Consider the following 23747-nt stretch of genomic DNA (forward strand, 5'->3'; position numbering starts at 1 on the left):
AAACCTGGCACCATCCTTACGGTGAAGCATGGTGGTGGCAGCATCATGCTGTGGGTGTTTTTTTCAGTGGCAGGGACTGGGGGACTGGGAGACTAGTCAGGATCAAGGGAAAAATGAACGGAGCAAAGTACAGAGATCCTTGATGATAACCTGCTCCAGAGCACTCAGGACCTCAGACGGGGGTGAAGGTTAACCTTCTAACAGGACAACAACCTTAAGCACACAGCGCAGGAGTGGCTTCGGGATAAGTCTCAATGTCCTTGAGTGGCCCAGCCAGAGCCCGGACTTGAACCCGATCAAACATCTCTGGAGAGACCTGAAAATAGCTGTGCAGCAACACTCTCCATTCAACCTGACAGAGCTTTAGAGGATCTGCAGAGAAGAATGGGAGAAACTCCCCAAATACAGGTGTGCCAAGCTTGTAGAGTCATACCCAAGAAGACTTGACTCTGTAATCGGTGTAGTCAAAGGTGCTTCAACAAAGTACTGAGTAAAGGGTCTGAAATAGTTATGTAAATGTGATATTTCAGTTTTTTTTCTTCTCATAATTGGGTATTGTGTGTAGTTTGAGGGAAAACAACAATTTAATCAATTTTAGAAAAGGCTGTAATGTAACAAGATGTGGACGAAGTCACAGAAGACCACACATTTTCCTTAGTATTTAGGTCAGGGCTTTGTGATTGCCACTCCAATACCTTGACTTTGTTGTCCTTAAGCCATTTTGCCACATCTTTGGAAGTATGCTTGGGGTCATTGTCCATTTGGAAGACCCATTTGGGACCAAGCTTCAACTTCCTGACTGATGTCTTGATGTTGCTTCAATATATCCACATAATTTTCCGTCCTCATGATGTCTTCTATTTTGTGAAGTGCACCAGTCCCTCCTGCAGAAAAGCACCCCCACAACATGAAGCTGCCACCCCCGTGCTTCATGGTTGGGATGGTATATATATATATCTCTCTCGTTCAAAATAATAATTCTATGCATGCGTGCATACAGCACCAGTCAAAAGTTTGGACACACCTACTCATTCAAGGGTTTTTGTCTATTTTTACTATTTTCTACATTGTAGAATAATAGTGAAGACATCAAAACTATGAAATAACACATATGGAATCATGTAGTAACCAAAAAAGTGTTAAACAAATAAAATATATTTTAGATTCTTCAAAGTAGCCACCCTTTGCCTTGATGACAGCTTTGCACACTCTTGGCATTCTCTCCACCAACTTCACAAGGAATTATTTTCCAACAGTCTTGAAGGAGTTCCCACATATGCTGAGCATATGCTGCTTTTCCTTCACTCTGCGGTCCAACTCATCCCAAACCATTTCAATTGGGTTGAGGTCAGATGATTGTGGAGGCCAGGTCATCTGATGCAGCACTCCATCACTCTCCTTCTTGGTCAAATAGCCCTTACACAGCCTGGAGGTGTGTTTTGGGTCATTGTCCTGTTGAAAAACAAATGCTAGTCCACTAAACGCAAACCAGATGGGATGGCGTATCGCTGCAGAATGCTGTGGTAGCCATGCTGGTTAAGTGTGCCTTAAATTCTAAATAAATCACCGACAGTGTCACCAGCAAAGCACCATCACAACATCTCCATGTGTCACGGTGGGAACTACACATGCGGAGATCATCCGTTCAACTTCCCTGCGTCTCACAAAGACACGGCGGTTGAAACCAAAGGACAGATTTCCACCGGTCTAATGTCTGTTGCTCGTGTTTCTTGGCCCAGGCAAGTCTCTTCTTATTGGTGTCCTTTTAGTAGTGGTTTCTTTGCAGCAATTTGATCATGTTGAGATGTGTCTGTTACTTGAACTCAGTGAAGCATATATTTGGGCTGAAATTTCTGAGGCTGGTAACTCTAATGAACTTATCCTCTACAGCAGAGGTAACTCTTGGTCTTCCTTTCCTGTGGCGATCCTCATGAGAGCCAGTTTCATCATAGCGCTTGATGGTTTTTGCGACTGCACTTGAAGAAACTTTAAAAGTTCTTAATTTTCCGGATTGACTGACCTTCAGGCTATCTTCTGTATACCAACCCTACCTTGTCACAACACAACTGATTGGCTCAAACGCATTCATTTGTGGAATATTTATTTATTAACTTTTAACAATGCACACCTGTTAATTGAAATGAATGAGTAGGTGTGTCCAAACTTTTGAGTGTATGTGTGTACGTGGGTGTACATACAATGGGGAGAAGAAGTATTTGATACACTGCCGATTTTGCAGGTTTTCCTACTTACAAAGCATGTAGAGGTCTGTCATTTTTATCATAGGTACACTTCAACTGTGAGAGACGGAATCTAAAACAAAAATCCAGAAAATCACATTGTATTATTTTTAAGTAATTAATTTGCATTTTATTGCATGACATAAGTATTTGATACATCAGAAAAGCAGAATTTAATATTTTGTACAGAAACCTTTGTTTGCAATTACAGAGATCATACGTTTCCTGTAGTTCTTGACCAGGTTTGCACACACTGCAGCAGGGATTTTGGCCCACTCCTCCATACAGACCTTCTCCAGATCCTTCAGGTTTCGGGGCTGTCGCTGGGCAATATGGACTTTCAGCTCCCTCCAAAGATTTTCTATTGGGTTCAGGTCTGGAGACTGGCTAGGCCACTCCAGGACCTTGAGATGCTTCTTACGGAGCCACTCCTTAGTTGCCCTGGCTGTGTGTTTTGGGTCGTTGTCATGCTGGAAGACCCAGCCACGACCCATCTTCAATGCTTTTACTGAGGGAAGGAGGTTGTTGGCCAAGATCTCGCGATACATGGCCCCATCCATCCTCCCCTCAATACGGTGCAGTCGTCTTGTCCCCTTTGCAGAAAAGCATCCCCAAAGAATGATGTTTCCACCTCCAAGCTTCACGGTTGGGATGGTGTTCTTGGGGTTGTACTCATCCTTCTTCTTCCTCCAAACACGGCGAGTGGAGTTTAGACCAAAAAGCTCTATTTTTGTCTCATCAGACCATATGACCTTCTCCCATTCCATCCAGATGGTCATTGGCAAACTTTAGACGGGCCTGGACATGCGCTGGCTTGAGCAGGGGGACCTTGCGTGTGCTGCAGGATTTTAATCCATGACGGCGTAGTGTGTTACTAATGGTTTTCTTTGAGACTGTGGTCCCAGCTCTCTTCAGGTCATTGACCAGGTCCTGCCGTGTAGTTCTGGGCTGATCCCTCACCTTCCTCATGATCATTGATGCCCCACGAGGTGAGATCTTGCATGGTGCCCCAGACCGAGGGTGATTGACCGTCATCTTGAACTTCTTCCATTTTCTAATAATTGCGCCAACAGTTGTTGCCTTCTCACCAAGCTGCTTGCCTATTGTCCTGTAGCCCATCCCAGCCTTGTGCAGGTCTACAATTTTATCCCTGATGTCCTTACACAGCTCTCTGGTCTTGGCCATTGTGGAGAGGTTGGAATCTGTTTGATTGAGTGTGTGGACAGGTGTCTTTTATACAGGTAACGAGTTCAAACAGGTGCAGTTAATACAGGTAATGAGTGGAGAACAGGAGGGCTTCTTAAAGAAAAACTAACAGGTCTGTGAGAGCCGGAATTCTTACTGGTTGGTAGGTTATCAAATACTTATGTCATGCAATAAAATGCAAATGAATTACTTAAAAATCATACAATGTGATTTTCTGGATTTTTGTTTTAGATTCCGTCTCTCACAGTTGAAGTGTACCTATGATAAAAATGACAGACCTCTACATGCTTTGTAAGTAGGAAAACCTGCAAAATCGGCAGTGTATCAAATACTTCTTCTCCCCACTGTATATGTGTGTGTGTGTGTTTATATGCATGTTTTTTTTTTGTTGCCTTGTAGCATAAGATAGCAATGGTCTGCTGTACCAGAGTCAAAACTTCAGTATTTTTCATCCTATAGCTTGTTCTCCATCTTCTTTTAAATAATGAGCCAACATGTTTTCAGCACTTTTATTCCCATAACTAATCCCAACAACTGTTCTCATGCTTTCTCTTGTCTCTCTGCAGCAGACACATACAGAGCAATATGTTTGGAACATCAAATCGCAAGAAAATTGCATTATCGAATCACAATATATACAGTGCCTATCATAAGTATTCACTTCCCTTGGATTTTTTCACATTTGTTGCGTTACAAAGTGCGATTGAAATGGATTTAATTGTGATGTTTTGTCACTGATCTACACAAAATACTCCATAATGTCAAATTAATAAAATATTACAAATGTTTTAGTTGCATAAGTATTCACCACCTTAGATGGCAAGCCTAAATAGGTGCAGGAATAAAAACGTGCTTAATAAATTACATTAATCACACTATGTGCAATAATAGGGGTTAAAATATTTTTTTAATGACTACACCATCTCTGTACCCCACACAATCTATTAATTACACTTTGGATGGTGTATCAATACACCCAGTCACTACAAAGATATAGGAGTCCTTCCTAACTGAGTTGCCGGAGAGAACGGAAACCGGTCAGGGTTTTCATTAGGAGGCCAATGTGGCAAAGAAATTAACTTTTTATCCTAAATACCAAGCGTTATGTTTGGGGCAATTCCTACATATCGCTTAGTGTCACTCTCCACATTTTCAAGCATGGGGGAAGGGAAAGGAGATACCTAGTCAGTTGCACAACTGAATGCATTCAACCGCAACGTGTTTTCTGCATTTAACTCAACTCCTCTCAATCGGAGATGCAGGGGGCTGCCTTAATTAACTTCCACATCATCGGTGACTGGGGAGCAGTTGTTGGGGGTTAATTGCCTAGCTCAAGGGCAGAACAGCATATTTTTCTAACTTGCCGCCTCTATTAATGGCCCAACGCTCTTAACCACTAGGCTACCTGCCCCCCTGGTGGTGGCTGCATCATGTTATGGGTATGCTTGTCATCGGCAAGGACTGGAGTTTTTCAGGATAAAATGAAACAGAATGGAGCTAAGCACAGGAAAACCTGGTTGTCTGCTTTCCACCAAACAATGGGAGAATAATTCACCTTTCAGCAGGACAATAACGTACAACACAAGGCCAAATATCAATCAATCAACCAATCAAATTGATTTACAAATCCCTTTTTACATCAGCAGATGTCACAAAGTGCTATACAGAAACCCAGCCTAAAACCCCAAACAGCAAGCAATGCAGATGTAGAAGCACGGTGGCTAGGGAAAAACTCCCTAGAAAGGTGGGAACCTAAGAAGAAACCTAGAGGAACCAGGCTCTGAGCGGTGGCCAGTCCTCTTCTGGCTGTGCCGGGTGGAGATTTATAAGACTACATGGCCATTTAAGGAAGTCCAGGTTGTTCTTCAAGATGTTCAAACGTTCATAGATGACCAGCAAGGTCAAATAATAATCAGTGGATGTAGAGGATGTAACAGGTCAGCACCTCGGGAGTGAATGTCAGTTGGCTTTTAATAGCCGAGCATTGAGGTTGAGACAGCCGGTGCGGTAGAGAGAGAGAGTCAAACAGCAGGCCCTGGACAAGGTAGGATGTCCGGTGAACAGGTCAGGGTTCCCGAGCCGCAGGCAGAACTGTTGAAACTGGAGCAGCAGCACGACCAGGTGGACTGGGGACAGCCAGGAGTCGTCACATTATCCTAGGGCTCAGGTCGTCCGGGAGGGGGACAGAATTAGAGGGAGCATACTTAAATTCACAAAGGACACCAGATAAAACAGGAGAATTACACCAGATATAACAGACTGATCCTAGCCCCCCGGCACAGACTATTGCAGCATAGATGCTGGAGATTGAGACCGGTGGGTCGGGGGACACTGTGGCCCGTCCGACGATACCCCTGGACAGGGCCAACCAGGCATGATATAACCCCAGCCACTTTGCCAAAGCACAGCCCCCACACCACAAGAGGGATATCAACAGACCACCAACTTACTACCCTGAGACAAGGCTGAGTATAGCCCACGAAGATCTCCACCGTACGAGACCGAGGGGGCACAAAACTGGACAGGAAGATCGTCTGTGACTCAATCCACTCAAGTGACGCACCCCTCCTAGGAACGGCATGGAAGAGCACTAGTAAGCTAGTGACTCAGCCTCCATAATAGGGTCAGAGGCAGAGAATCCCAGTGGAGAGAGAGGAGCCGGCCAGGCAGATGCAGCAAGGAAAATATATACTGGAGTTGCTTACCAAGAAGATTGTGAATGTTCCTGAGTGACCGAGTTACAGTTTGATCTTCAATCTGCTTCAAAATATATGGCTAGAAAATGGCAGTCTAGCAATGATTAACGACCAATTTGACAGAGCTGGAAGAATTTTGAGAATAATAATGGGCAAATATTGTACAATCCAGGTGTGGAAAGCTCTTAGAAACTTACACAGAAAGTGCCTTGCTAGTCCCAGCACTAAAATGCAGGTGAAATTGACATTGCTTGTTTTTAAGCATCAAACGTTACAGGGTTTAGGGTTGTAATACAGTAATTATAGATGGTGCTCTGTGTTGAATAATGGTTTTAAAGAAGTCAATGGTTTCAACCGATGTCTCCCTGGAAAACGGATCTTTTATCTCAATGGGATTCTGTATATAAAGGATGAAATGCAGCGTGATGATGTACTGTAGCAAACTGTTCCTCCTCTCTCTGTTCTCTAGATGTTTGGAAACTGGACCTTCGGGACTCTCGTCTTCACTGTGCTGGTGTTTACTGTCACGCTCAAGGTGGGTTAGTGTATGTGAGTGTTTTGTGAATCCGATAATAGTGGATTCCATAATCCCTTTGCACGTGTGAATAGCCTGTGTGTGTGAGAGAAAATTGATCCAGTAGACTTGCTCATCAGTCGTTAGAGCTGTGTGCCCTGCAGGCGTAGCGATTGATAATGTGTGTGTATCCTGTGTGTTGCAGCTTGCCTTGGACACACACCACTGGACCTGGATCAACCACTTTGTCATCTGGGGCTCCCTGCTTTTCTATATCATCTTCTCACTGCTCTGGGGAGGCATCATCTGGTACGCCTCCCATTCTTACAACTAACTGATTCTTACGCTGTACATTATTAGTATCACTTAAACAGAAATAAAATAACTAGATGTCATCTCTCCCTCTAGGCCCTTCCTGAACTACCAGAGAATGTACTATGTGTTCATGCAGATGTTGTCCAGCGGTCCGGCCTGGCTCGGCATCATCCTTCTCATCACGATCAGCCTGCTGCCTGATGTGGTCAAGAAGGTCCTCTGCAGAACCCTGTGGCCCACCGCCACTGAACGCGCACAGGTAGGAAGGACCACAACTTGACCACATAAATAAGAGTGTACCAGTGAATGAAAAGGTTATTTGTCTTCAGAAACAATATGTTCAGTAGATAAGTACTGTAGGCCTACCTGTATAATCACCAAAAGTATCCAGGTAGAGCTCCCTCTGATATGCCAGACAACTCATGGTACTAAAACTCTAATTTCAAAGATTTTACTGAGTTACAGTTCATATAAGGAAATCATTCAAATGAAATGAATTTATTAGGCCCTAATCTATGGATTTCACATGACTGGGAATACCGATATGCATCTGTTGGTCACAGATACCTTAAAATAAAGTTGGACTGATTTTCTGTTCCACTTCCCTATCTGGTGTGACCACTATTTGGCTCCTGCAGCGCAACACATCTCCTTAGCATTGAGTTGATCAGGCTCTTTATTATGGCCAGTGAAATGTTGTTCCACTTCTCTTCAATGGCTTTGCGAGGTTGCTGGATATTGGCGGGAATTAGAACACGCTGTTGTACACGTCGATCCAGCGCGTTCCAAACATGTTTCAGGGTGACATGTCTGGTGAGTATACAGGCCATGGAAGAACTGGGACATTTTCACCTTCTAGGAATTGTGTACAGATCCTTACGACATGTGGCTGTGCATCATCATGCTGAAACATGAGGTGATGGCGGCAGATGAATGGCATGACAATAGGCCTCAGGATCTCGTCACGGTATCTCTGTGCCTTCAAATTGCCATTGATAAAATCCAATTGTGTTCATTGTCCGTAGCTTATGCTTGCCTATACCAAAACCCCACCGCCACCATGGGGCACTCTTTTCACATCATTGACATCAGCAAACCGCTCACTCACATGACGCCGTACACACTGTCTGCCATCTGCCCACTACAGTTGAAACCTTGGATTAATCCGTGAAGAGCACACTTCTCCAACATGCCAGTGGCCATCGAAGATGAGCATTTGCCCACTGAAGTCGGTTAGGATGCAGAACTGCAGTCAGATCAAGACCCTGGTGAGGACGACCAGCACACAGATGAGCTTCCCTTTCTGACAGTTTGTGCAGAAATTCTTCAGTTGTCCAAACCCACAGTTTCATCAGCTGTCCGGGTGGCTGGTCTCAGACAATCCCACAGTTGAAGAAGCCAGATGGGAAACTCCTGGGCTGGCATGGTTACACCTGGTCTGCGGTTGTGAGGCCTGTTGGACGTACTGCCAAATTCTCTAAAACCATGTTGGAGGCAGCTTATGGTAGAGAAATTAACATGTAATTCTCTGGCAACAGCTCTGGTGGACATTCCTGCAGTCAGCATGCCAATTTAATGCTCCCTTAAAACTTGAGACGTCTGTGGTGTTTGACAAAATTGCACATTTTAAAGGACCTTTTATTGTCCCCAGCACAAGGTGCACCTGTGTAATGATTATGCTGTTTAATCAGTTTCTTGATATGCCACAGGTGGATGCCACAGGTGGATGGATTATCTTGACAAAGGAGAAATGCTCACTAATAGGGATGTAAACACATTTGTGCATAAAATCTGAGAGAAATAAGGTTTCTGTGCGTATGAAAAATTTGTATTTCAGGTCATGAAACATGGGACCAACACTTTACATGTTGCGTTTATATTTTTGTTCAGTGTAGATTGACCCTCTGTTAACCCACACTGTATTGCTAAAACTCCTCCACCTTTCACCACCTATTATTACTACTTCCTGTCACAATTGCATAGGTGTTTGAAATGTGGCAAAGATTCCACCAAGCCTATCAGAAGGCAAGGTGAAGCAAATATCACATTGCTTATACCTATCCAATGCTTTCAGATCTGTAGCTAAATCTGACTGATTCCTTTCTACTTTTCTCTTCCCTCTCTGCCTCTGCTTTGCTTCCTAATCGCCCCCCTTCAATCTCTCCTGTCTCTATCTTTTTCCTCACCCCACCCCTCCCTCTGTCTCCCTCCGCCCTCTGACCCCATCACCCTGGGCAATGGCAATGGCAGTCCAATCGCCCGTGCCTTACCGTGGAGCTATCCACCATCTTCGTGCTCACTCAGTCCGACAGCAGATTGAGTTTCTGATTGGCCGAGAGACTGCAGAAGAGGAGGAGGTGACTCCGCTTAAACACTTTCGTCAATATCACGTCAGTGTTCCACCGTCATTGAGTTACATCAGTTTCAACATTTCACTCCCAACTTTCCAAAGTCAATCACAATAGTGTTCCCATCCGGGGCTTCCATTTCTATGTCAAACAATTGAACTCAAGTGCCAGACAATACTGACATTCATACTGCTAAAATATGCTACTGCTGATCATGCTACAGCTGATAACAAGCTCTAATCACTGATTTCATAACCTTATTAACCTATCACTAGCCTTCTGTTAGCATCTCGCTAGCTTTACAACCTCACCCAGTACAATACTCAGCCTGTCATTCTCATCATGTTCCCCTATGGATGCTATTCAAATGTAGCACTGTATGTATTGTATATTCATGTTTAAAATGTACGTTGATGTGTTATTCCGTCCAAATGCTAACTTGCTAGCATGTGTGGCACACCGACGCTAGACTAATCTTCCGTGACAACAGACAGATTATTGCTAGCAGTACGCTGGGAAGTTGAAGGGCTATCATCATGTTAGTTACAGTGCAGTGGTTCACCGCATGTCTTCTATTCGGAACCGCCTCCTGGTTCCTGACCCCTTCTCACCCTTACTGTTTGCCCACAGAGGGTGAGGGCTGATGGCGTGTGTGAGGGGAGTGTGTCCCCGGCCACGGGCCCGGACCCCAGTCCTGTTGCTGGTGGTGGAGGCAGTGAGAGCGACATGCTTTGCCCTGCTAGGACCTGTGAGGAGGAAAGAGGAGGTGAAGGGGTGCGAGCTGCCAGGACTTATGACTCCATGATGTCACACAACCCTAACTACCTTCTCAGCCAGCCCCTAGACCACGCCCCCTCAGATGGCGAGGGTTGTTACGGTAACTGTGGGGTACATCTTGGTGGGTGATGGTTTACGCTTTGTGATTGGGCATGTACCTTCCTGAACGCTGGGACCTTTTGAAGGGTATTGGGGACATTTCATTTCCTGCTAGAGGCTCTTCACTGCTAGCTGGTTTGGGACAAATCACAACCATGGAATGCAACGCATGGGGCCTTCTGGGTGGTTTACGTGTGATGATTCTCTTCCAGTGCTTTAGGGTGGTTAGCCTGCAGGATCAGGGTGACTGGCTTGGGCTGGTACTGTATTGTAAACAAACTTGGGATACAGAGGCCTTTTCTGGCTTTCCTTCTGTCCTGCTGAGAGATGCTCTTAGGTAGCCTAATTTGTTCTTACCTGACTTGCCTAGTTAAATAAAGATTAAATAAATAATAAATAATAATTTAAAGGTAAATATATTGTTATTGGATCACTCACATGCTGTCCGTGTCAACACGGGTTTCAGAGGCAATGCCACACATACATTTTGTGCAGATAAATACATTTGGTATCTTAAACATGGAGATAAAGTTAAATACATAGGAAAACATTGCCATTGATTATTATTGAATACATTTGATTGAATAAAATCCCCAGGCCACATCAGTGTACTTTTGACCTCTGGGGTTGGAAAATGGTACAGCATGTATGTTAATCTTTCATTTTTATTGCATGCTGATCACCTGAATGTGAATTGAACATGAAACAGACCAGGGTATTTTCAGTAGGTCTTACCACTTCCTCTCTCTATCCCCTCCTTCCCTCTCTCCAGGACATTGATGAGCTGTTGCAGAGCAGTGTAGCAGAGTTGACCCCCGTGTCCTCTCGCCCTTCTGGCCCCTCCTCCAAACGGGAGAGCACTGACTCCTCCCACCTTCACCTTGGGGTTCCGGGGCCCCTAACACTCCACAGGTCTGAGTTCTTCCCCCACAAACTGGTATTGGCCCACTGGGCTGATGGGGGTGGGGCAGACCTCCGCACCCTCAGCCCCTACGTGCTCCGTAAACTCGGGCTGGCTTTGCCTACTACCCAGCAGGGCCAGAGACCTCGGTGTGACACACCGAGACCAATATGTGACCTAAACCTACAAATACTATGGATTTGTGTTCCACTCATAAACAATGCATACACACAAACGCTCACTAATTCTCACATACTCCTCAAACATGAAACATTTACCATGTGCATTGTCAGCCATTCGGAAGCGGATACGATTTGAGGCTTCCACATGCTTCAGTTCGGCTGGCGCCTTGCCGAGAATGTAACGAGTGCGCTTGCATACTCCTTTAAGACTTTCGCTTGAAAAATCAATACAAAATGTATGTCCGTTTTGAGATGACGTAGCCAGCATACAATTCCTCAAAATAGACAGAAATAATCTAAGAACTCGTGAAATTTTGACGTTTTTGCCGATGAGATCTTAGTTGAGCAATTTACATCTAACTAAGATGATTGGTGCAGTATTTATCAATGAAAAAATGTGCATGAAAATTATTTGTCACGTTGAATGACAACAAAGACTTTATTGAAGAATCCTACTGTTGACCAATCACCGACTTCGGCTTGCCTCGAGAAAACATGTTGTGTCCCTGAACAGCCGAAAAAACTCTTCCCAAAGTCCAAAAGGATAAACATTTCAGAAAATGTCGTCATAATATATGCACAAACTCTTCCGAACTGTTTCGGCTGGGAAGCATGCGGACGCCTTTGTGACCTCCAAGCTGCTTCCCATTGGTCCTGTCATAGTTCTATTTCAGTCTGGTCCTGATCCCAGTCCACACCACTACTCTACGGTACTCTACTATTCTATTCTACTACTTTACTACTCTATTCTACTCTACTACACTACTCTATTACTCTACTCTTCTGCTACTTTATTCTACTCTATTACACTACTCTATTCTACTACTCTATACTCTATTCTACTCTACTACTATACTCTATTCTACTACTCTATACTCTATTCTACTACTCTACTCTACTACTATACTCTATTCTACTACTCTACCACTATACTCTATTCTACTACTCTACTCTACTACTATACTCGATTCCACTCTACTACTCTATTCTTCTAGTCTACAACTTTAGTATAGTAGTAGAGTAGAATAATATAGTAAAGTTGTAGACTAGAAGAATAGAGTAGTAGAGTGGAATAGAGTATAGTAGTAGAGTAGTAGAATAGAGTATAGTAGTAGAGTAGAGTAGTAGAATAGAGTATAGTAGTAGAGTAGAGTAGTAGAATAGAGTATAGTAGTAGAGTAGAATAGAGTATAGAGTAGTAGAGTCTATTCTTATTCTCTACTACTATAGTAATCTACTCTATTCTTATTCTCTACTACTATACTAATCTACTCTATTCTTATTCTCTACTACTATACTAATCTACTCTATTCTTCTACTCTACTACTATACTCTACTATAGACAAATTCTACTCTACTACTCTACTCTACTACACTACTCTATTACTCTACTCTTCTGCTACTTTATTCTACTCTACTACACTACTCTACTACTATACTCTATTCTACTCTACTACTATACGCTATTCTTCTACTCTACTAATCTACTCTATTCTACTACTATACTGTATTCTACTCTACTAATCTACTCTATTCTACTCTACTAATCTACTCTACTCTATTCTACTACTATACTCTATTCAACTCTACTACTATACTCTATTCTACTCAACTACTCTATTATTCTACTCTACTAATCTATTCTACTCTACTCTACTATGATAATCTATTCTACCCCACTACCCTACTTTATACTACTCTACTCTTCATGTGAAAATACTTGAATCCAAAAGGAAAACTCTCACTGAACAAAACGAGAAATTCTGTATTTGAATGTCTGTCTCTTCTACACAATGGAATCGTACTGTGTCACAATATCAAATGGACCGGCCTTTTCTGTTTCCATTTTATTTACTGTGTTTCTCTTGTTTTTAACTTTCTTTACTGTCTCTCCATTTTGCTCTTTTTGTTGAAATAACTGGTGTTGCTTTGCAAAATGTTCTGGGGAGGAAGACCTCTGTTATTCTGTGCGTGCGTGCGTGTGTGTCACGGTTTCCAATTGCCAAGCTTTTGACCGATTTTTAAAGAAAAGCCCATAAGTTAATAAAGCTGTTCCAGGCCAAAATGAACAGGATAAAAAAAATCCCATTGCAAAATAATGCTTTTTATTCATTGATGTTAATACCAGTCGATGGAAATACATTTGACCATCATGAGTATTGGCCTATAGGTTAATTTGTATAATTTAGTGGAATTAAATTGGCCTGTGTATTCTCGTTAGTCATCATGTATCTTATTTATCCAACACAACTATCACATGTGCACAGCATACAGAGCCTATTTTGAGGGGGATTTCTCCTGCAGCTCCTCAGCTGGTTGCTGCTGGATTAAAACGTGCTTTTATAAACCCATTCATTGTGCAACAATTCTAAATGCAATCATATGTTGTTTTTTTTAAAGAAAGAGCTACTATTTTTATTTCTCAGCTGGTAATTGAAGCCTGTGTCCCATTCACCATTCAAGTGCAGGCAACAGGCTATCAGTGCGTCACCCACCATTTTACAATGTGAGCTGGAGGCAGTATGCATTTTGAAAACATACTTCATTGTTTGAAATCTGAATATTTTATTTCATATTCAGAGGCATGTCTTATGTGGCTTCAAAGTAGCCTGTAGGCAAAATCCAAACATGGTAACATGGAGGAAATTAAGTTTGGGGAAGCTTACAATTTATCCTACAATTTCTACAGTTCTGTGTACCAGTTATGATTTTTATGTAAGTATTTTCGTGGGACAGTTTAATTTAAAACCTTGTTGTTTTTCAAAATAATTTTCACGTGGTTAATCATAAAAATGTTAATTAAAATGATCTAAGTCAGCTAATGGGAGACCACCAGCTTCTGCCAAATGGACACATTGATACGCCGTGATCCATTGGCGGCTAAATTATTGAGCACATGGAACTCGTAGCCTATAGGCCAATGCAGCAGTAGGCCTATAACTTCCATTGCTCTTTCACACGAGGATTCGTGACTATTGAGGAGGAGATTGTTGGGGGGGGGAAATTAAAAGCTTACTGTGAGGAATTATAGTTTTAATATTTAAATCGCAATGGATGTTAAACACTTTCCTACCTTTCCGTGCAGCAGGCCAGGGACTTCTATGCGTGCTCAGGAGCGCGCTCCCTCAACATTATCAGGACAGAGAAACCAGACACATGCTCAGGAGCGCGCTCCCTCAACATTATCAGGACAGAGAAACCAGACACATGCTCAGGAGCGCGCTCCCTCAACATTATCAGGACAGAGAAACCAGACACATGATCAGGAGCGCGCTCCCTCAACATTATCAGGACAGAGAAACCAGACACATGCTCAGGAGCGCGCTCCTTCAACATTAACAGGACAGAGAAACCAGACACATGCTTATTGCGCACATGGAGCACTCCAAATAAACAACAATGCAAATATTGACAAATCTCATAAACGATGGTAATGAAATAAACCAAAACTTGTTTCTCACAAGTATAGCTGGTTTATGTTTCCACTCTGAGAATGAGAACGGCAAATGACTAATTAATACAATCATTAACAGAAATTAATGTAAACAAATTATGAGGATTATCAGTACATTTACTACTGGTGACATATGTAATGGGGAATTGAACAATTCACACAATGAAACAATGAATGCTGAAGAATTGGCGGGAGACAGCTGAGACATTCTGGAGAGAGACTCACCTATATCTTCGCCCCTTGTCTCAACATTTTAAATTATACTCAAGACACTATCTTCTCACATATTTTATATGCTTTTGACTGACAGCTGCAACTCAATAATCAGCTAGGCCTATTTTCAAGCGTGCTGCCCAAATTGCGGGCTTCCCAAATAGGCTTAGTCTAGGCCTATGAGCTTGTGATCTGAAATAATCCACAGCAATGTTTTAAAAGAAGCTAATGTTTCCGGCGCCACATTTTCCTAGCGGAAACCTTGGGGGGATACCTCTGCCTTAATATAACAATAACAGCAGGCTAGGAGCCAAATGAGAATAATGGAATTGTATAACTCTCACTCTAGTGGTGTATCTATCTATTCTAAATCAAATAACATTTATTTATAAAGCCCTTTTTACATCAGCAGATGTCACAAAGTGCTGTACAGAAACCCAGCCTAAAACCCCAAACGGCAAGCAATGCAGATGTAGAAGCACAGAGGCTAGGAAAAACTCTCTAGGAAGAAGCCTAGAGAGGAACCAGGCTCTAAGGGTTGGCCAGTCCTCTTCTGGCTGTGCCAAGTGGAGATTATAAAAGAGAGAGGGTCCAAAACAGCAGGTCCGGGACAATGTCGCACGTGTGGTGAACCGGTCATGGTTCTATAAAGCCTTACACATCTATCAGTATATTTATAACCCATTCCTAATCTTCCCTTTGCCCCTATCCCCTAGTCCGCAGTGCACCTGTGTAAATCTGAAAGCATTGAATAGGTGTATGTAGTATGGTGAAAATTCCACCAAGCCTTTCAAGGGACAAGATGGAGCAACTAGCATAGATGTACACAAGGGCCTAGGGGATGGGAGGTTAGTGGTCCATTTGTGATTGGGCAAGAGGGGATAGAAGAGGATCAGAAGAGGGATGTAGAATACAAGCCACCCTGCCTTAATCCACAATCTCTCATCTCCACTGGTATAGATGTACTGTGTATCGCCAACTGGAGCTGTGCAGCTTGTTTAGTGGCTGGTGAGTGTGGGAACTGGTCTGACGTGTGTGTGTGGTGGAGCATCTTCCATTTCTCCATTTCTCCCTCACTCTTATTGTCAGTGTTCTTTTCTTTCTCTTCATCATTTATCTCTCTAACCCCCCCCCCCCCCCACACACACACACACACACACACAGACACAACCTCTCGCATACCCATCATCTATCATAATCCTGCATAGCACCACTATCTCCCATAGAGCCCCACAGTTGAGGTGTCATAATACCCATAAAACCTAGCGGTCAAATAGGGAAATGGTTCCAATCATTTTTCCACCATTCATTTCTCCCATAGGGGAAAATGTAGGCTTACCCTGGTGTGATGTTTTGATATCCATGTAGATCTCTCTGACAGACAAGGTGACTTGTATCAATATATTTGGCTCCATTTACTTTGATTCGAAAATGCTAATTAGCATCAAAGTAGGCATGTAAGACTATAAATCTCTGCAAGCTCTTGCATGTCATCTCTAGCTGACACCTTTGCTAACAGGTATTGTCAATTTAAAACTTGCACAAGACCGTTCACAGAATTGTCAATTTAAAGAAATGTTGCCAATTTATTCATTACCAATTTAGTTAACATTAGATAGTCAATCCAGAAATTCTTACTTTTATTCAGTAGTCTTGTCCAGATTATCATGGCATTGATAGTTCTTTATGATAGCTGCTAATGTGGCTAACTAGTGTTTCATTTTTGGAGGTTAAATTACAGGCAAATATATTGATAAGTCACCTTGTCCTAGAGAGATTTACACGGTTATCAAAACATCACGCCAGGGTAAGCCTACACGAAACACAGCCCTTATTTTAAGTGTTTCTAAAATCCACTATGGGAAAAATAATTGGAACCATTTCCTTGTTTGACCGCTAGTTTTTATGGGTATTATGAATCATACTGTAGTACTCTATAAACTTTTTCTACTCACTCAGGCCACCATGTGGCCATACACTGTAACAGCACTCTGTTTGGGTCAGACAGAAAGCTATGGTAGCTATGCCCTGTACACAGGCTGATAGGGTTATTTCATGGATGTTTCAATGACTGATTAGTCAGTGTTGCTTGCGTTATGTTTGTTGTCTAAAGATTGTGTATTCTCTGTTATGCAAAGGTTCTTGTCTGTATTCCTAGTATGATGTGTCTTTATCGCATTGTGTTATGACTATTTATACATGTTCGATTATCAAATTAGGTATTTTATATGGTATATTATGAATGTAGGTTGTTTATCATGTATGGATGTAAATTCAACTAATAGAGGTATCTATGTATAAATGGGGTATGGTTTGGAGACTTGAATCGAACAGCGGTGTCACAATCAAATCCATCTTTCTAGAATGTCATATAAATGATTGGTTTGCCACATCCTCTATATAGTAGATTGTGATTTAATGAATCTATTTTCCACATTTCTAACATGTAAACGTATGAGGTGAAACGTCTGCCTTTGTCCAAAGCTCGTCTGTGGTGTTAGTGAGCGACTGAAATTCATTGGATCATAAGCATCTTTGTATGTTTATATGTCTGCTGAGTGCTGATACACACACACACACACACACACACACACACAACAAATATCTATAGGCCTGTATATCTTCTGTCACAACTCTCTCCTTTTGGGGATTTTGTTAAAGGTCCGAGTTGAGGTTTTTTGTTTGTTTGTATTATGACTAGAAGCCTTCGGTTGGGCTTACTGACATGGATTGCAAAGGTGTTATCGTGCATGTCATATAGCCACTGTAAAGAATATTTGGTCATGTTTTTATGGAAGTCATGCATTGTCTGATGTTCTTATCATTACTAGAGGCTAGCCAAAATACAATGTAGCTGGAACACTCAGGCAGGTGGTTATGGGGAGAGTATTCACTGTTTGTTACTCATTGGATGAGAGGTCAAATCATCACGTTGTCACTTATTATTATTATTAGTAGTAGTAGTAGTAGGTAGTTATTATTACAATTATCCATGTTATTGAAAATATATATCAATCAAAATATATTCTATTGATACTTTTGTATCCAGGGGAGAAGATTCTATTTTAACTCTATTTATTTGGATATTGCTTTCGGTTTTGGAACAGACAAAATTCAAAAGTAGACCCACAGAATAAACACACTGAAGACTTTAGAAGTGAATGAAACACACAGCACTTTGTACACCTCAGATCCCTCAAAATAAGGTTTACTACTGTAAGTACACTGAGTTTTATAAATAGACTAGTCACCCACAAAGATTATATTTCTACAAGTCACTCATCTCATAAACTCTTTGTATTGAACTTTTTTGTTTTAAATATCATAGTGAGAGAAAAAGTGTGACCAAATAACTTGATTAGTCAATGAAGATTTGGGACTTCTATCGCTCTCTCTCTCTCTCTCTCTCTCGCATTGGTTAACCACACCAGCCTTGTGACTGTTGCTGACCAGAATGTCCACTGCTTTATCAGCACAACTTTAGGTGCTCTCACCATACTGCTCCTGAACTTGTGATACTCTCACAAATGAAGTGTCAACTACTGTACTGTGCCCTCAAAGTCAAACGGTATTCTGCGTAACATACAAACCTACATTGTTTGTATCCGTGAGCAGTTTTCGAGCTTGTTTTTCTACAAAGATTGAAAAATAAGTTTTGTTGACATTTTGCCAGCCTATCTGTAGCGAATGAGGACAAAGCTCTGTACTGTCATTCTGCTTGTAATAAATACATTATTTAACACACCAGTTTGTCAGACTCCATCCTGTATGTCACAGTAACTGCATTCTTATTGGAGGATATATATATGACCTGACTAAGTTGAGCGGGCCCAGTGTTCTGGCCCAGTGCACCACAGTAATGTGTTGTAATGGCACAGGATGGCCACATGGTTGTGATGGAGGACAGCTAATCTCAGAGCCCACATAGAAAACAACCACAGATAATGAATGATAACAGCAAGTGATAACCATCATGCTCTTAATGGGGATGAGGTAAACCTTTTTATGTTCTTCTCTTACATTTTCTCTACCCCTCCCCCCTCACTGTCTCCATCTATTGCAGTCATGTCCTTTCTCAGAGCTGCAGGGAGACTTTAAATCAAACTGACCTCTCTCCTCGTTGTGACTGCAGCCAAGCCTCAGTCCTATCAGTTGTGTGTGTGATGTGTATGAGTGCAAAAATCTGACTTGGCTGCAATCGCGCTCCTCTCCCCTCCTCTAGATCTGCATTGTGTGTGCATGTTGAGGGTGCATGCAGTGCATCTGTGACCCAGCCCCCTCTTTTCCTCCTCTCCAGTGCCGGCATCCTCCACTCTGCATCTCTCTGTCACTCCAGCTGGGGACGTCTGCATCCATCGCAGCTTCAGCATCCTCCCCATCCTCTCTGCAGCCAGCATCCTATCTCTTCTCTAAAACATTACTCTCTCTTCTCTCCTTTCTCCAGCACCCCTCTCTCCACTCACGTCCTCCACACCATCTGTAGTGCGAGCCAGCCAGGCAAGCCCCCCCCCCCAGTAGCATCCTTACCCTGGGCTAGTGACTGTGCAGTCTCCCCCTCTTGCCTCTTCTCCCCTGGGAGAAGCAGCTACGCCAGTCCCTCTCTCCCTCCTCCACAGCATCGGCTGTCTGAAGCACCAGGGAGACAGGCAAGCAAGCTCAATCTCTCTCCAGCCACGGCGTCCCTTTTCTGGTTAGCAGGGCTCCCGTTCCCCCTCCTGAGGATGATCCTGTGGATGAAGACGGAGGAGATGGCTCTAGGAACGATGCTGGAGAGACTCCGACTGGTCACCCAAAACATAGGTGTGTATCAACAGCATCGCTAACAATAGGAATCTGAATAACATACAGGAGGTACTGTTGTTAAGAAAGGGTTTCCTGAAACATGTACAGCAAGAGCATGACCAGCCAAAACGTAGGTAACAAGAGTATGACCAGCCAAAACGTAGGTAACAAGAGCATGACCAGCCAAAACGTAGGTAACAAGAGCATGACCAGCCAAAACGTAGGTAACAAGAGCATGACCAGCCAAAACGTAGGTAACAAGAGCATGACCAGCCAAAACGTAGGTAACAAGAGCATGACCAGCCAAAACGTAGGTAACAAGAGCATGACCAGCCAAAACGTAGGTAACAAGAACATGCTTATTTTAAACACAACATTTTAAACATGTCTGAGAAGATGGTGTAGCCTTACCTAACAACAGTATGACTATTAAAACATTGCTATATGTGGCGTAGTTGTACACTAATTGGTTTGTATGTTATCCTTGCCAATGACAGACCCATCACTGGTATGGGAGCACACTTAGCTATGTTCTGTGAAGCTGTGTTTTAGAGCTGAAATGTAACGTGTTTTTGTGTATGCAGTGTAATATTGACCTAAGTCATCGGGACCTCTGCAGGGGGATGTAACGGCTCTAGAATTGGCTTGGTTTTTCCAGCCTGTTGTCATGGGGAGACGTCATGTCTTTACATTTATTTGTTTTAGAGTGTCAGTACCCGTGCAGCTCTTGAATAGTTTGGTTGATCAGTTTAGATCGATAGATACATAGAGGTTTTTCTCTAACATAACTACCATACCTGTTGTATTACATGGTTATTACTGTATTACAATAACCATGTCATATAGGACTCAAACATGGGTGTAAACAGATGATTGTGTTCTGTTACCGCATTGCCCTATTTCTTTCACCACTGTCCTGAAGTTACCAGTGTTTATTTAACAACAGTAAATGTATAGGTCTGTAATAGAAGACCAGGTGACCCAGAACATGTTACTTCACGTCTATATCTCTCAGCATCTTTCCTAACTTAGAGGTACATAACATCTCCTCTGTCACTGACATTCCTTCCTACCGTAGCCATGTTTTTACCATATGTCATGTATGTGTAAAATGGTTTTGGTCATAATGTACATCCATCATACATTTCTACGGTATTTTGGTGCAGGTTTACACACAGATTGCAAACATGAACTGTTGCTGTGAGTGTTCTAAGCCTGGTTGTCATGGAGTTTTGTGAGTTTTTAAAAGATGATGGGCTATATCAGTTGTGCATTTTATGTGTATTATGGACACCATGTACTTACATAGATATAATATCAGATATTATCTAATACCCTTATTAGATATGTTCCTTCCTAGCCACAGGATGTACTTATTAGATATGATCCTCCCTAGCCACAGGATGTACTTATTAGATATGATCCTCCCTAGCCACAGGATGTACTTATTAGATATGATCCTACCTAGCCACAGGATGTACTTATTAGATATGATCCTCCCTAGCCACAGGATGTACTTATTAGATATGATCCTTCCTAGCCACAGGATGTACTTATTAGATATGATCCTCCCTAGCCACAGGATGTACTTATTAGATATGATCCTTCCTAGCCACAGGATGTACTTATTAGATAGTATCCTCCCTAGCCACAGGATGTACTTATTAGATAGTATCCTCCCTAGCCACAGGATGTACTTATAAGATATGATCCTCCCTAGCCACAGGATGTACTTATTGGATATGATCCTCCCTAGCCACAGGATGTACTTATTAGATATGATCCTTCCTAGCCACAGGATGTACTTATTAGATATGATCCTCCCTAGCCACAGGATGTACTTATTAGATATGATCCTCCCTAGCCACAGGATGTACTTATTAGATATGATCCTTCCTAGCCACAGGATGTACTTATTAGATATGATCCTCCCTAGCCACAGGATGTACTTATTAGATATGATCCTTCCTAGCCACAGGATGTACTTATAAGATATGATCCTCCCTAGCCACAGGATGTACTTATTGGATATGATCCTCCCTAGCCACAGGATGTACTTATTAGATATGATCCTTCCTAGCCACAGGATGTACTTATTAGATATGATCCTCCCTAGCCACAGGATGTACTTATTAGATATGATCCTCCCTAGCCACAGGATGTACTTATTAGATGTGATCCTTCCTAGCCACAGGATGTACTTATAAGATATGATCCTCCCTAGCCACAGGATGTACTTATTAGATATGATCCTTCCTAGCCACAGGATGTACTTATTACATATGATCCTCCCTAGCCACAGGATGTACTTATTAGATATGATCCTTCCTAGCCACAGGATGTACTTATTAGATATGATCCTCCCTAGCCACAGGATGTACTTATTAGATATTATCCTCCCTAGCCACAGGATGTACTTATTAGATATGATCCTCCCTAGCCACAGGATGTACTTATTAGATATGATCCTCCCTAGCCACAGGATATACTTATTAGATATGATCCTTCCTAGCCACAGGATGTACTTATTAGATATGATCCTGCCTAGACACAGGATGTACTTATTAGATATGATCCTCCCTAGCCACAGGATGTACTTATTAGATATGATCCTTCCTAGCCACAGGATGTACTTATTAGATATGATCCTCCCTAGCCACAGGATGTACTTATTAGATATGATCCTTCCTAGCCACAGGATGTACTTATTAGATATGATCCTGCCTAGACACAGGATGTACTTATTAGATATGATCCTCCCTAGCCACAGGATGTACTTATTAGATATGATCCTTCCTAGCCACAGGATGTACTTATTAGATATGATCCTCCCTAGCCACAGGATGTACTTATTAGATATGATCCTCCCTAGCCACAGGATGTACTTATTAGATATGATCCTCCCTAGCCACAGGATGTACTTATTAGATATGATCCTTCCTAGCCACAGGATGTACTTATTAGATATGATCCTCCCTAGCCACAGGATGTACTTATTAGATATGATCCTCCCTAGCCACAGGATGTACTTATTAGATATGATCCTCCCTAGCCACAGGATGTACTTATTAGATATGATCCTCCCTAGCCACAGGATGTACTTATTAGATATGTTCCTTCCTAGCCACAGGATGTACTTATTAGATATTATCCTCCCTAGCCACAGGATGTACTTATTAGATATGATCCTCCCTAGCCACAGGATGTACTTATTAGATATGATCCTCCCTAGCCACATGATGTACTTATTAGATATGTTCCTTCCTAGCCACAGGATGTACTTATTAGATATGATCCTTCCTAGCCACAGGATGTACTTATAAGATATGATCCTCCCTAGCCACAGGATGTACTTATTAGATATGATCCTCCCTAGCCACAGGATGTACTTATTAGATATGATCCTTCCTAGCCACAGGATGTACTTATTAGATATGATCCTCCCTAGCCACAGGATGTACTTATTAGATATGATCCTTCCTAGCCACAGGATGTACTTATAAGATATGATCCTCCCTAGCCACAGGATGTACTTATTGGATATGATCCTCCCTAGCCACAGGATGTACTTATTAGATATGATCCTTCCTAGCCACAGGATGTACTTATTAGATATGATCCTCCCTAGCCACAGGATGTACTTATTAGATATGATCCTCCCTAGCCACAGGATGTACTTATTAGATATGATCCTTCCTAGCCACAGGATGTACTTATTAGATATGTTCCTCCCTAGCCACAGGATGTACTTATTAGATATGATCCTCCCTAGCCACAGGATGTACTTATTAGATATGATCCTCCCTAGCCACAGGATGTACTTATTAGATATGATCCTCCCTAGCCACAGGATGTACTTATTAGATATGATCCTTCCTAGCCACAGGATGTACTTATTAGATATGATCCTCCCTAGCCACAGGATGTACTTATTAGATATGATCCTCCCTAGCCACAGGATGTACTTATTAGATATGATCCTCCCTAGCCACAGGATGTACTTATTAGATATTATCCTCC

At 42.3% G+C, this 23747-nt stretch overlaps 2 protein-coding genes across 6 annotated transcripts in view; both read left to right on the forward strand.

Annotated features, from left to right (window-relative positions):
* The window catches only part of LOC139538663 (phospholipid-transporting ATPase IH-like), a 71863-nt gene extending 53174 nt beyond the window's left edge, over positions 1-18689 (forward strand). For 2 of the 5 annotated variants that reach the window (XM_071340988.1, XM_071340989.1), the window contains 5 exons: positions 6612-6677; positions 6862-6965; positions 7065-7230; positions 9950-10196; positions 10968-18689. In XM_071340988.1, coding sequence (XP_071197089.1) covers positions 6612-6677; positions 6862-6965; positions 7065-7230; positions 9950-10196; positions 10968-10975 — 591 coding nt within the window. In that variant the 3' untranslated portion in view covers positions 10976-18689. Of the gene's footprint in view, positions 1-6611; positions 6678-6861; positions 6966-7064; positions 7231-9221; positions 9362-9949; positions 10197-10967 lie in introns of those variants that run through there. The other 3 variants (XM_071340990.1, XM_071340991.1, XR_011667777.1) reach the window with 2 other exon arrangements.
* A 569-nt stretch (positions 18690-19258) lies between these two features.
* LOC139538647 (guanine nucleotide exchange factor DBS-like) overlaps positions 19259-23747 on the forward strand; it is a 63129-nt gene continuing 58640 nt past the window's right edge. The window contains exon 1 of the mRNA XM_071340943.1: positions 19259-19745. Within this exon, the coding sequence (XP_071197044.1) occupies positions 19667-19745 (79 nt within the window). The 5' untranslated portion in view covers positions 19259-19666. The remainder of the gene's footprint in view (positions 19746-23747) is intronic.

Source organism: Salvelinus alpinus, chromosome 14, assembly GCF_045679555.1.
Source record: "Salvelinus alpinus chromosome 14, SLU_Salpinus.1, whole genome shotgun sequence".
In the NCBI taxonomy this organism is placed as follows: Eukaryota; Metazoa; Chordata; class Actinopteri; order Salmoniformes; family Salmonidae; genus Salvelinus; species Salvelinus alpinus.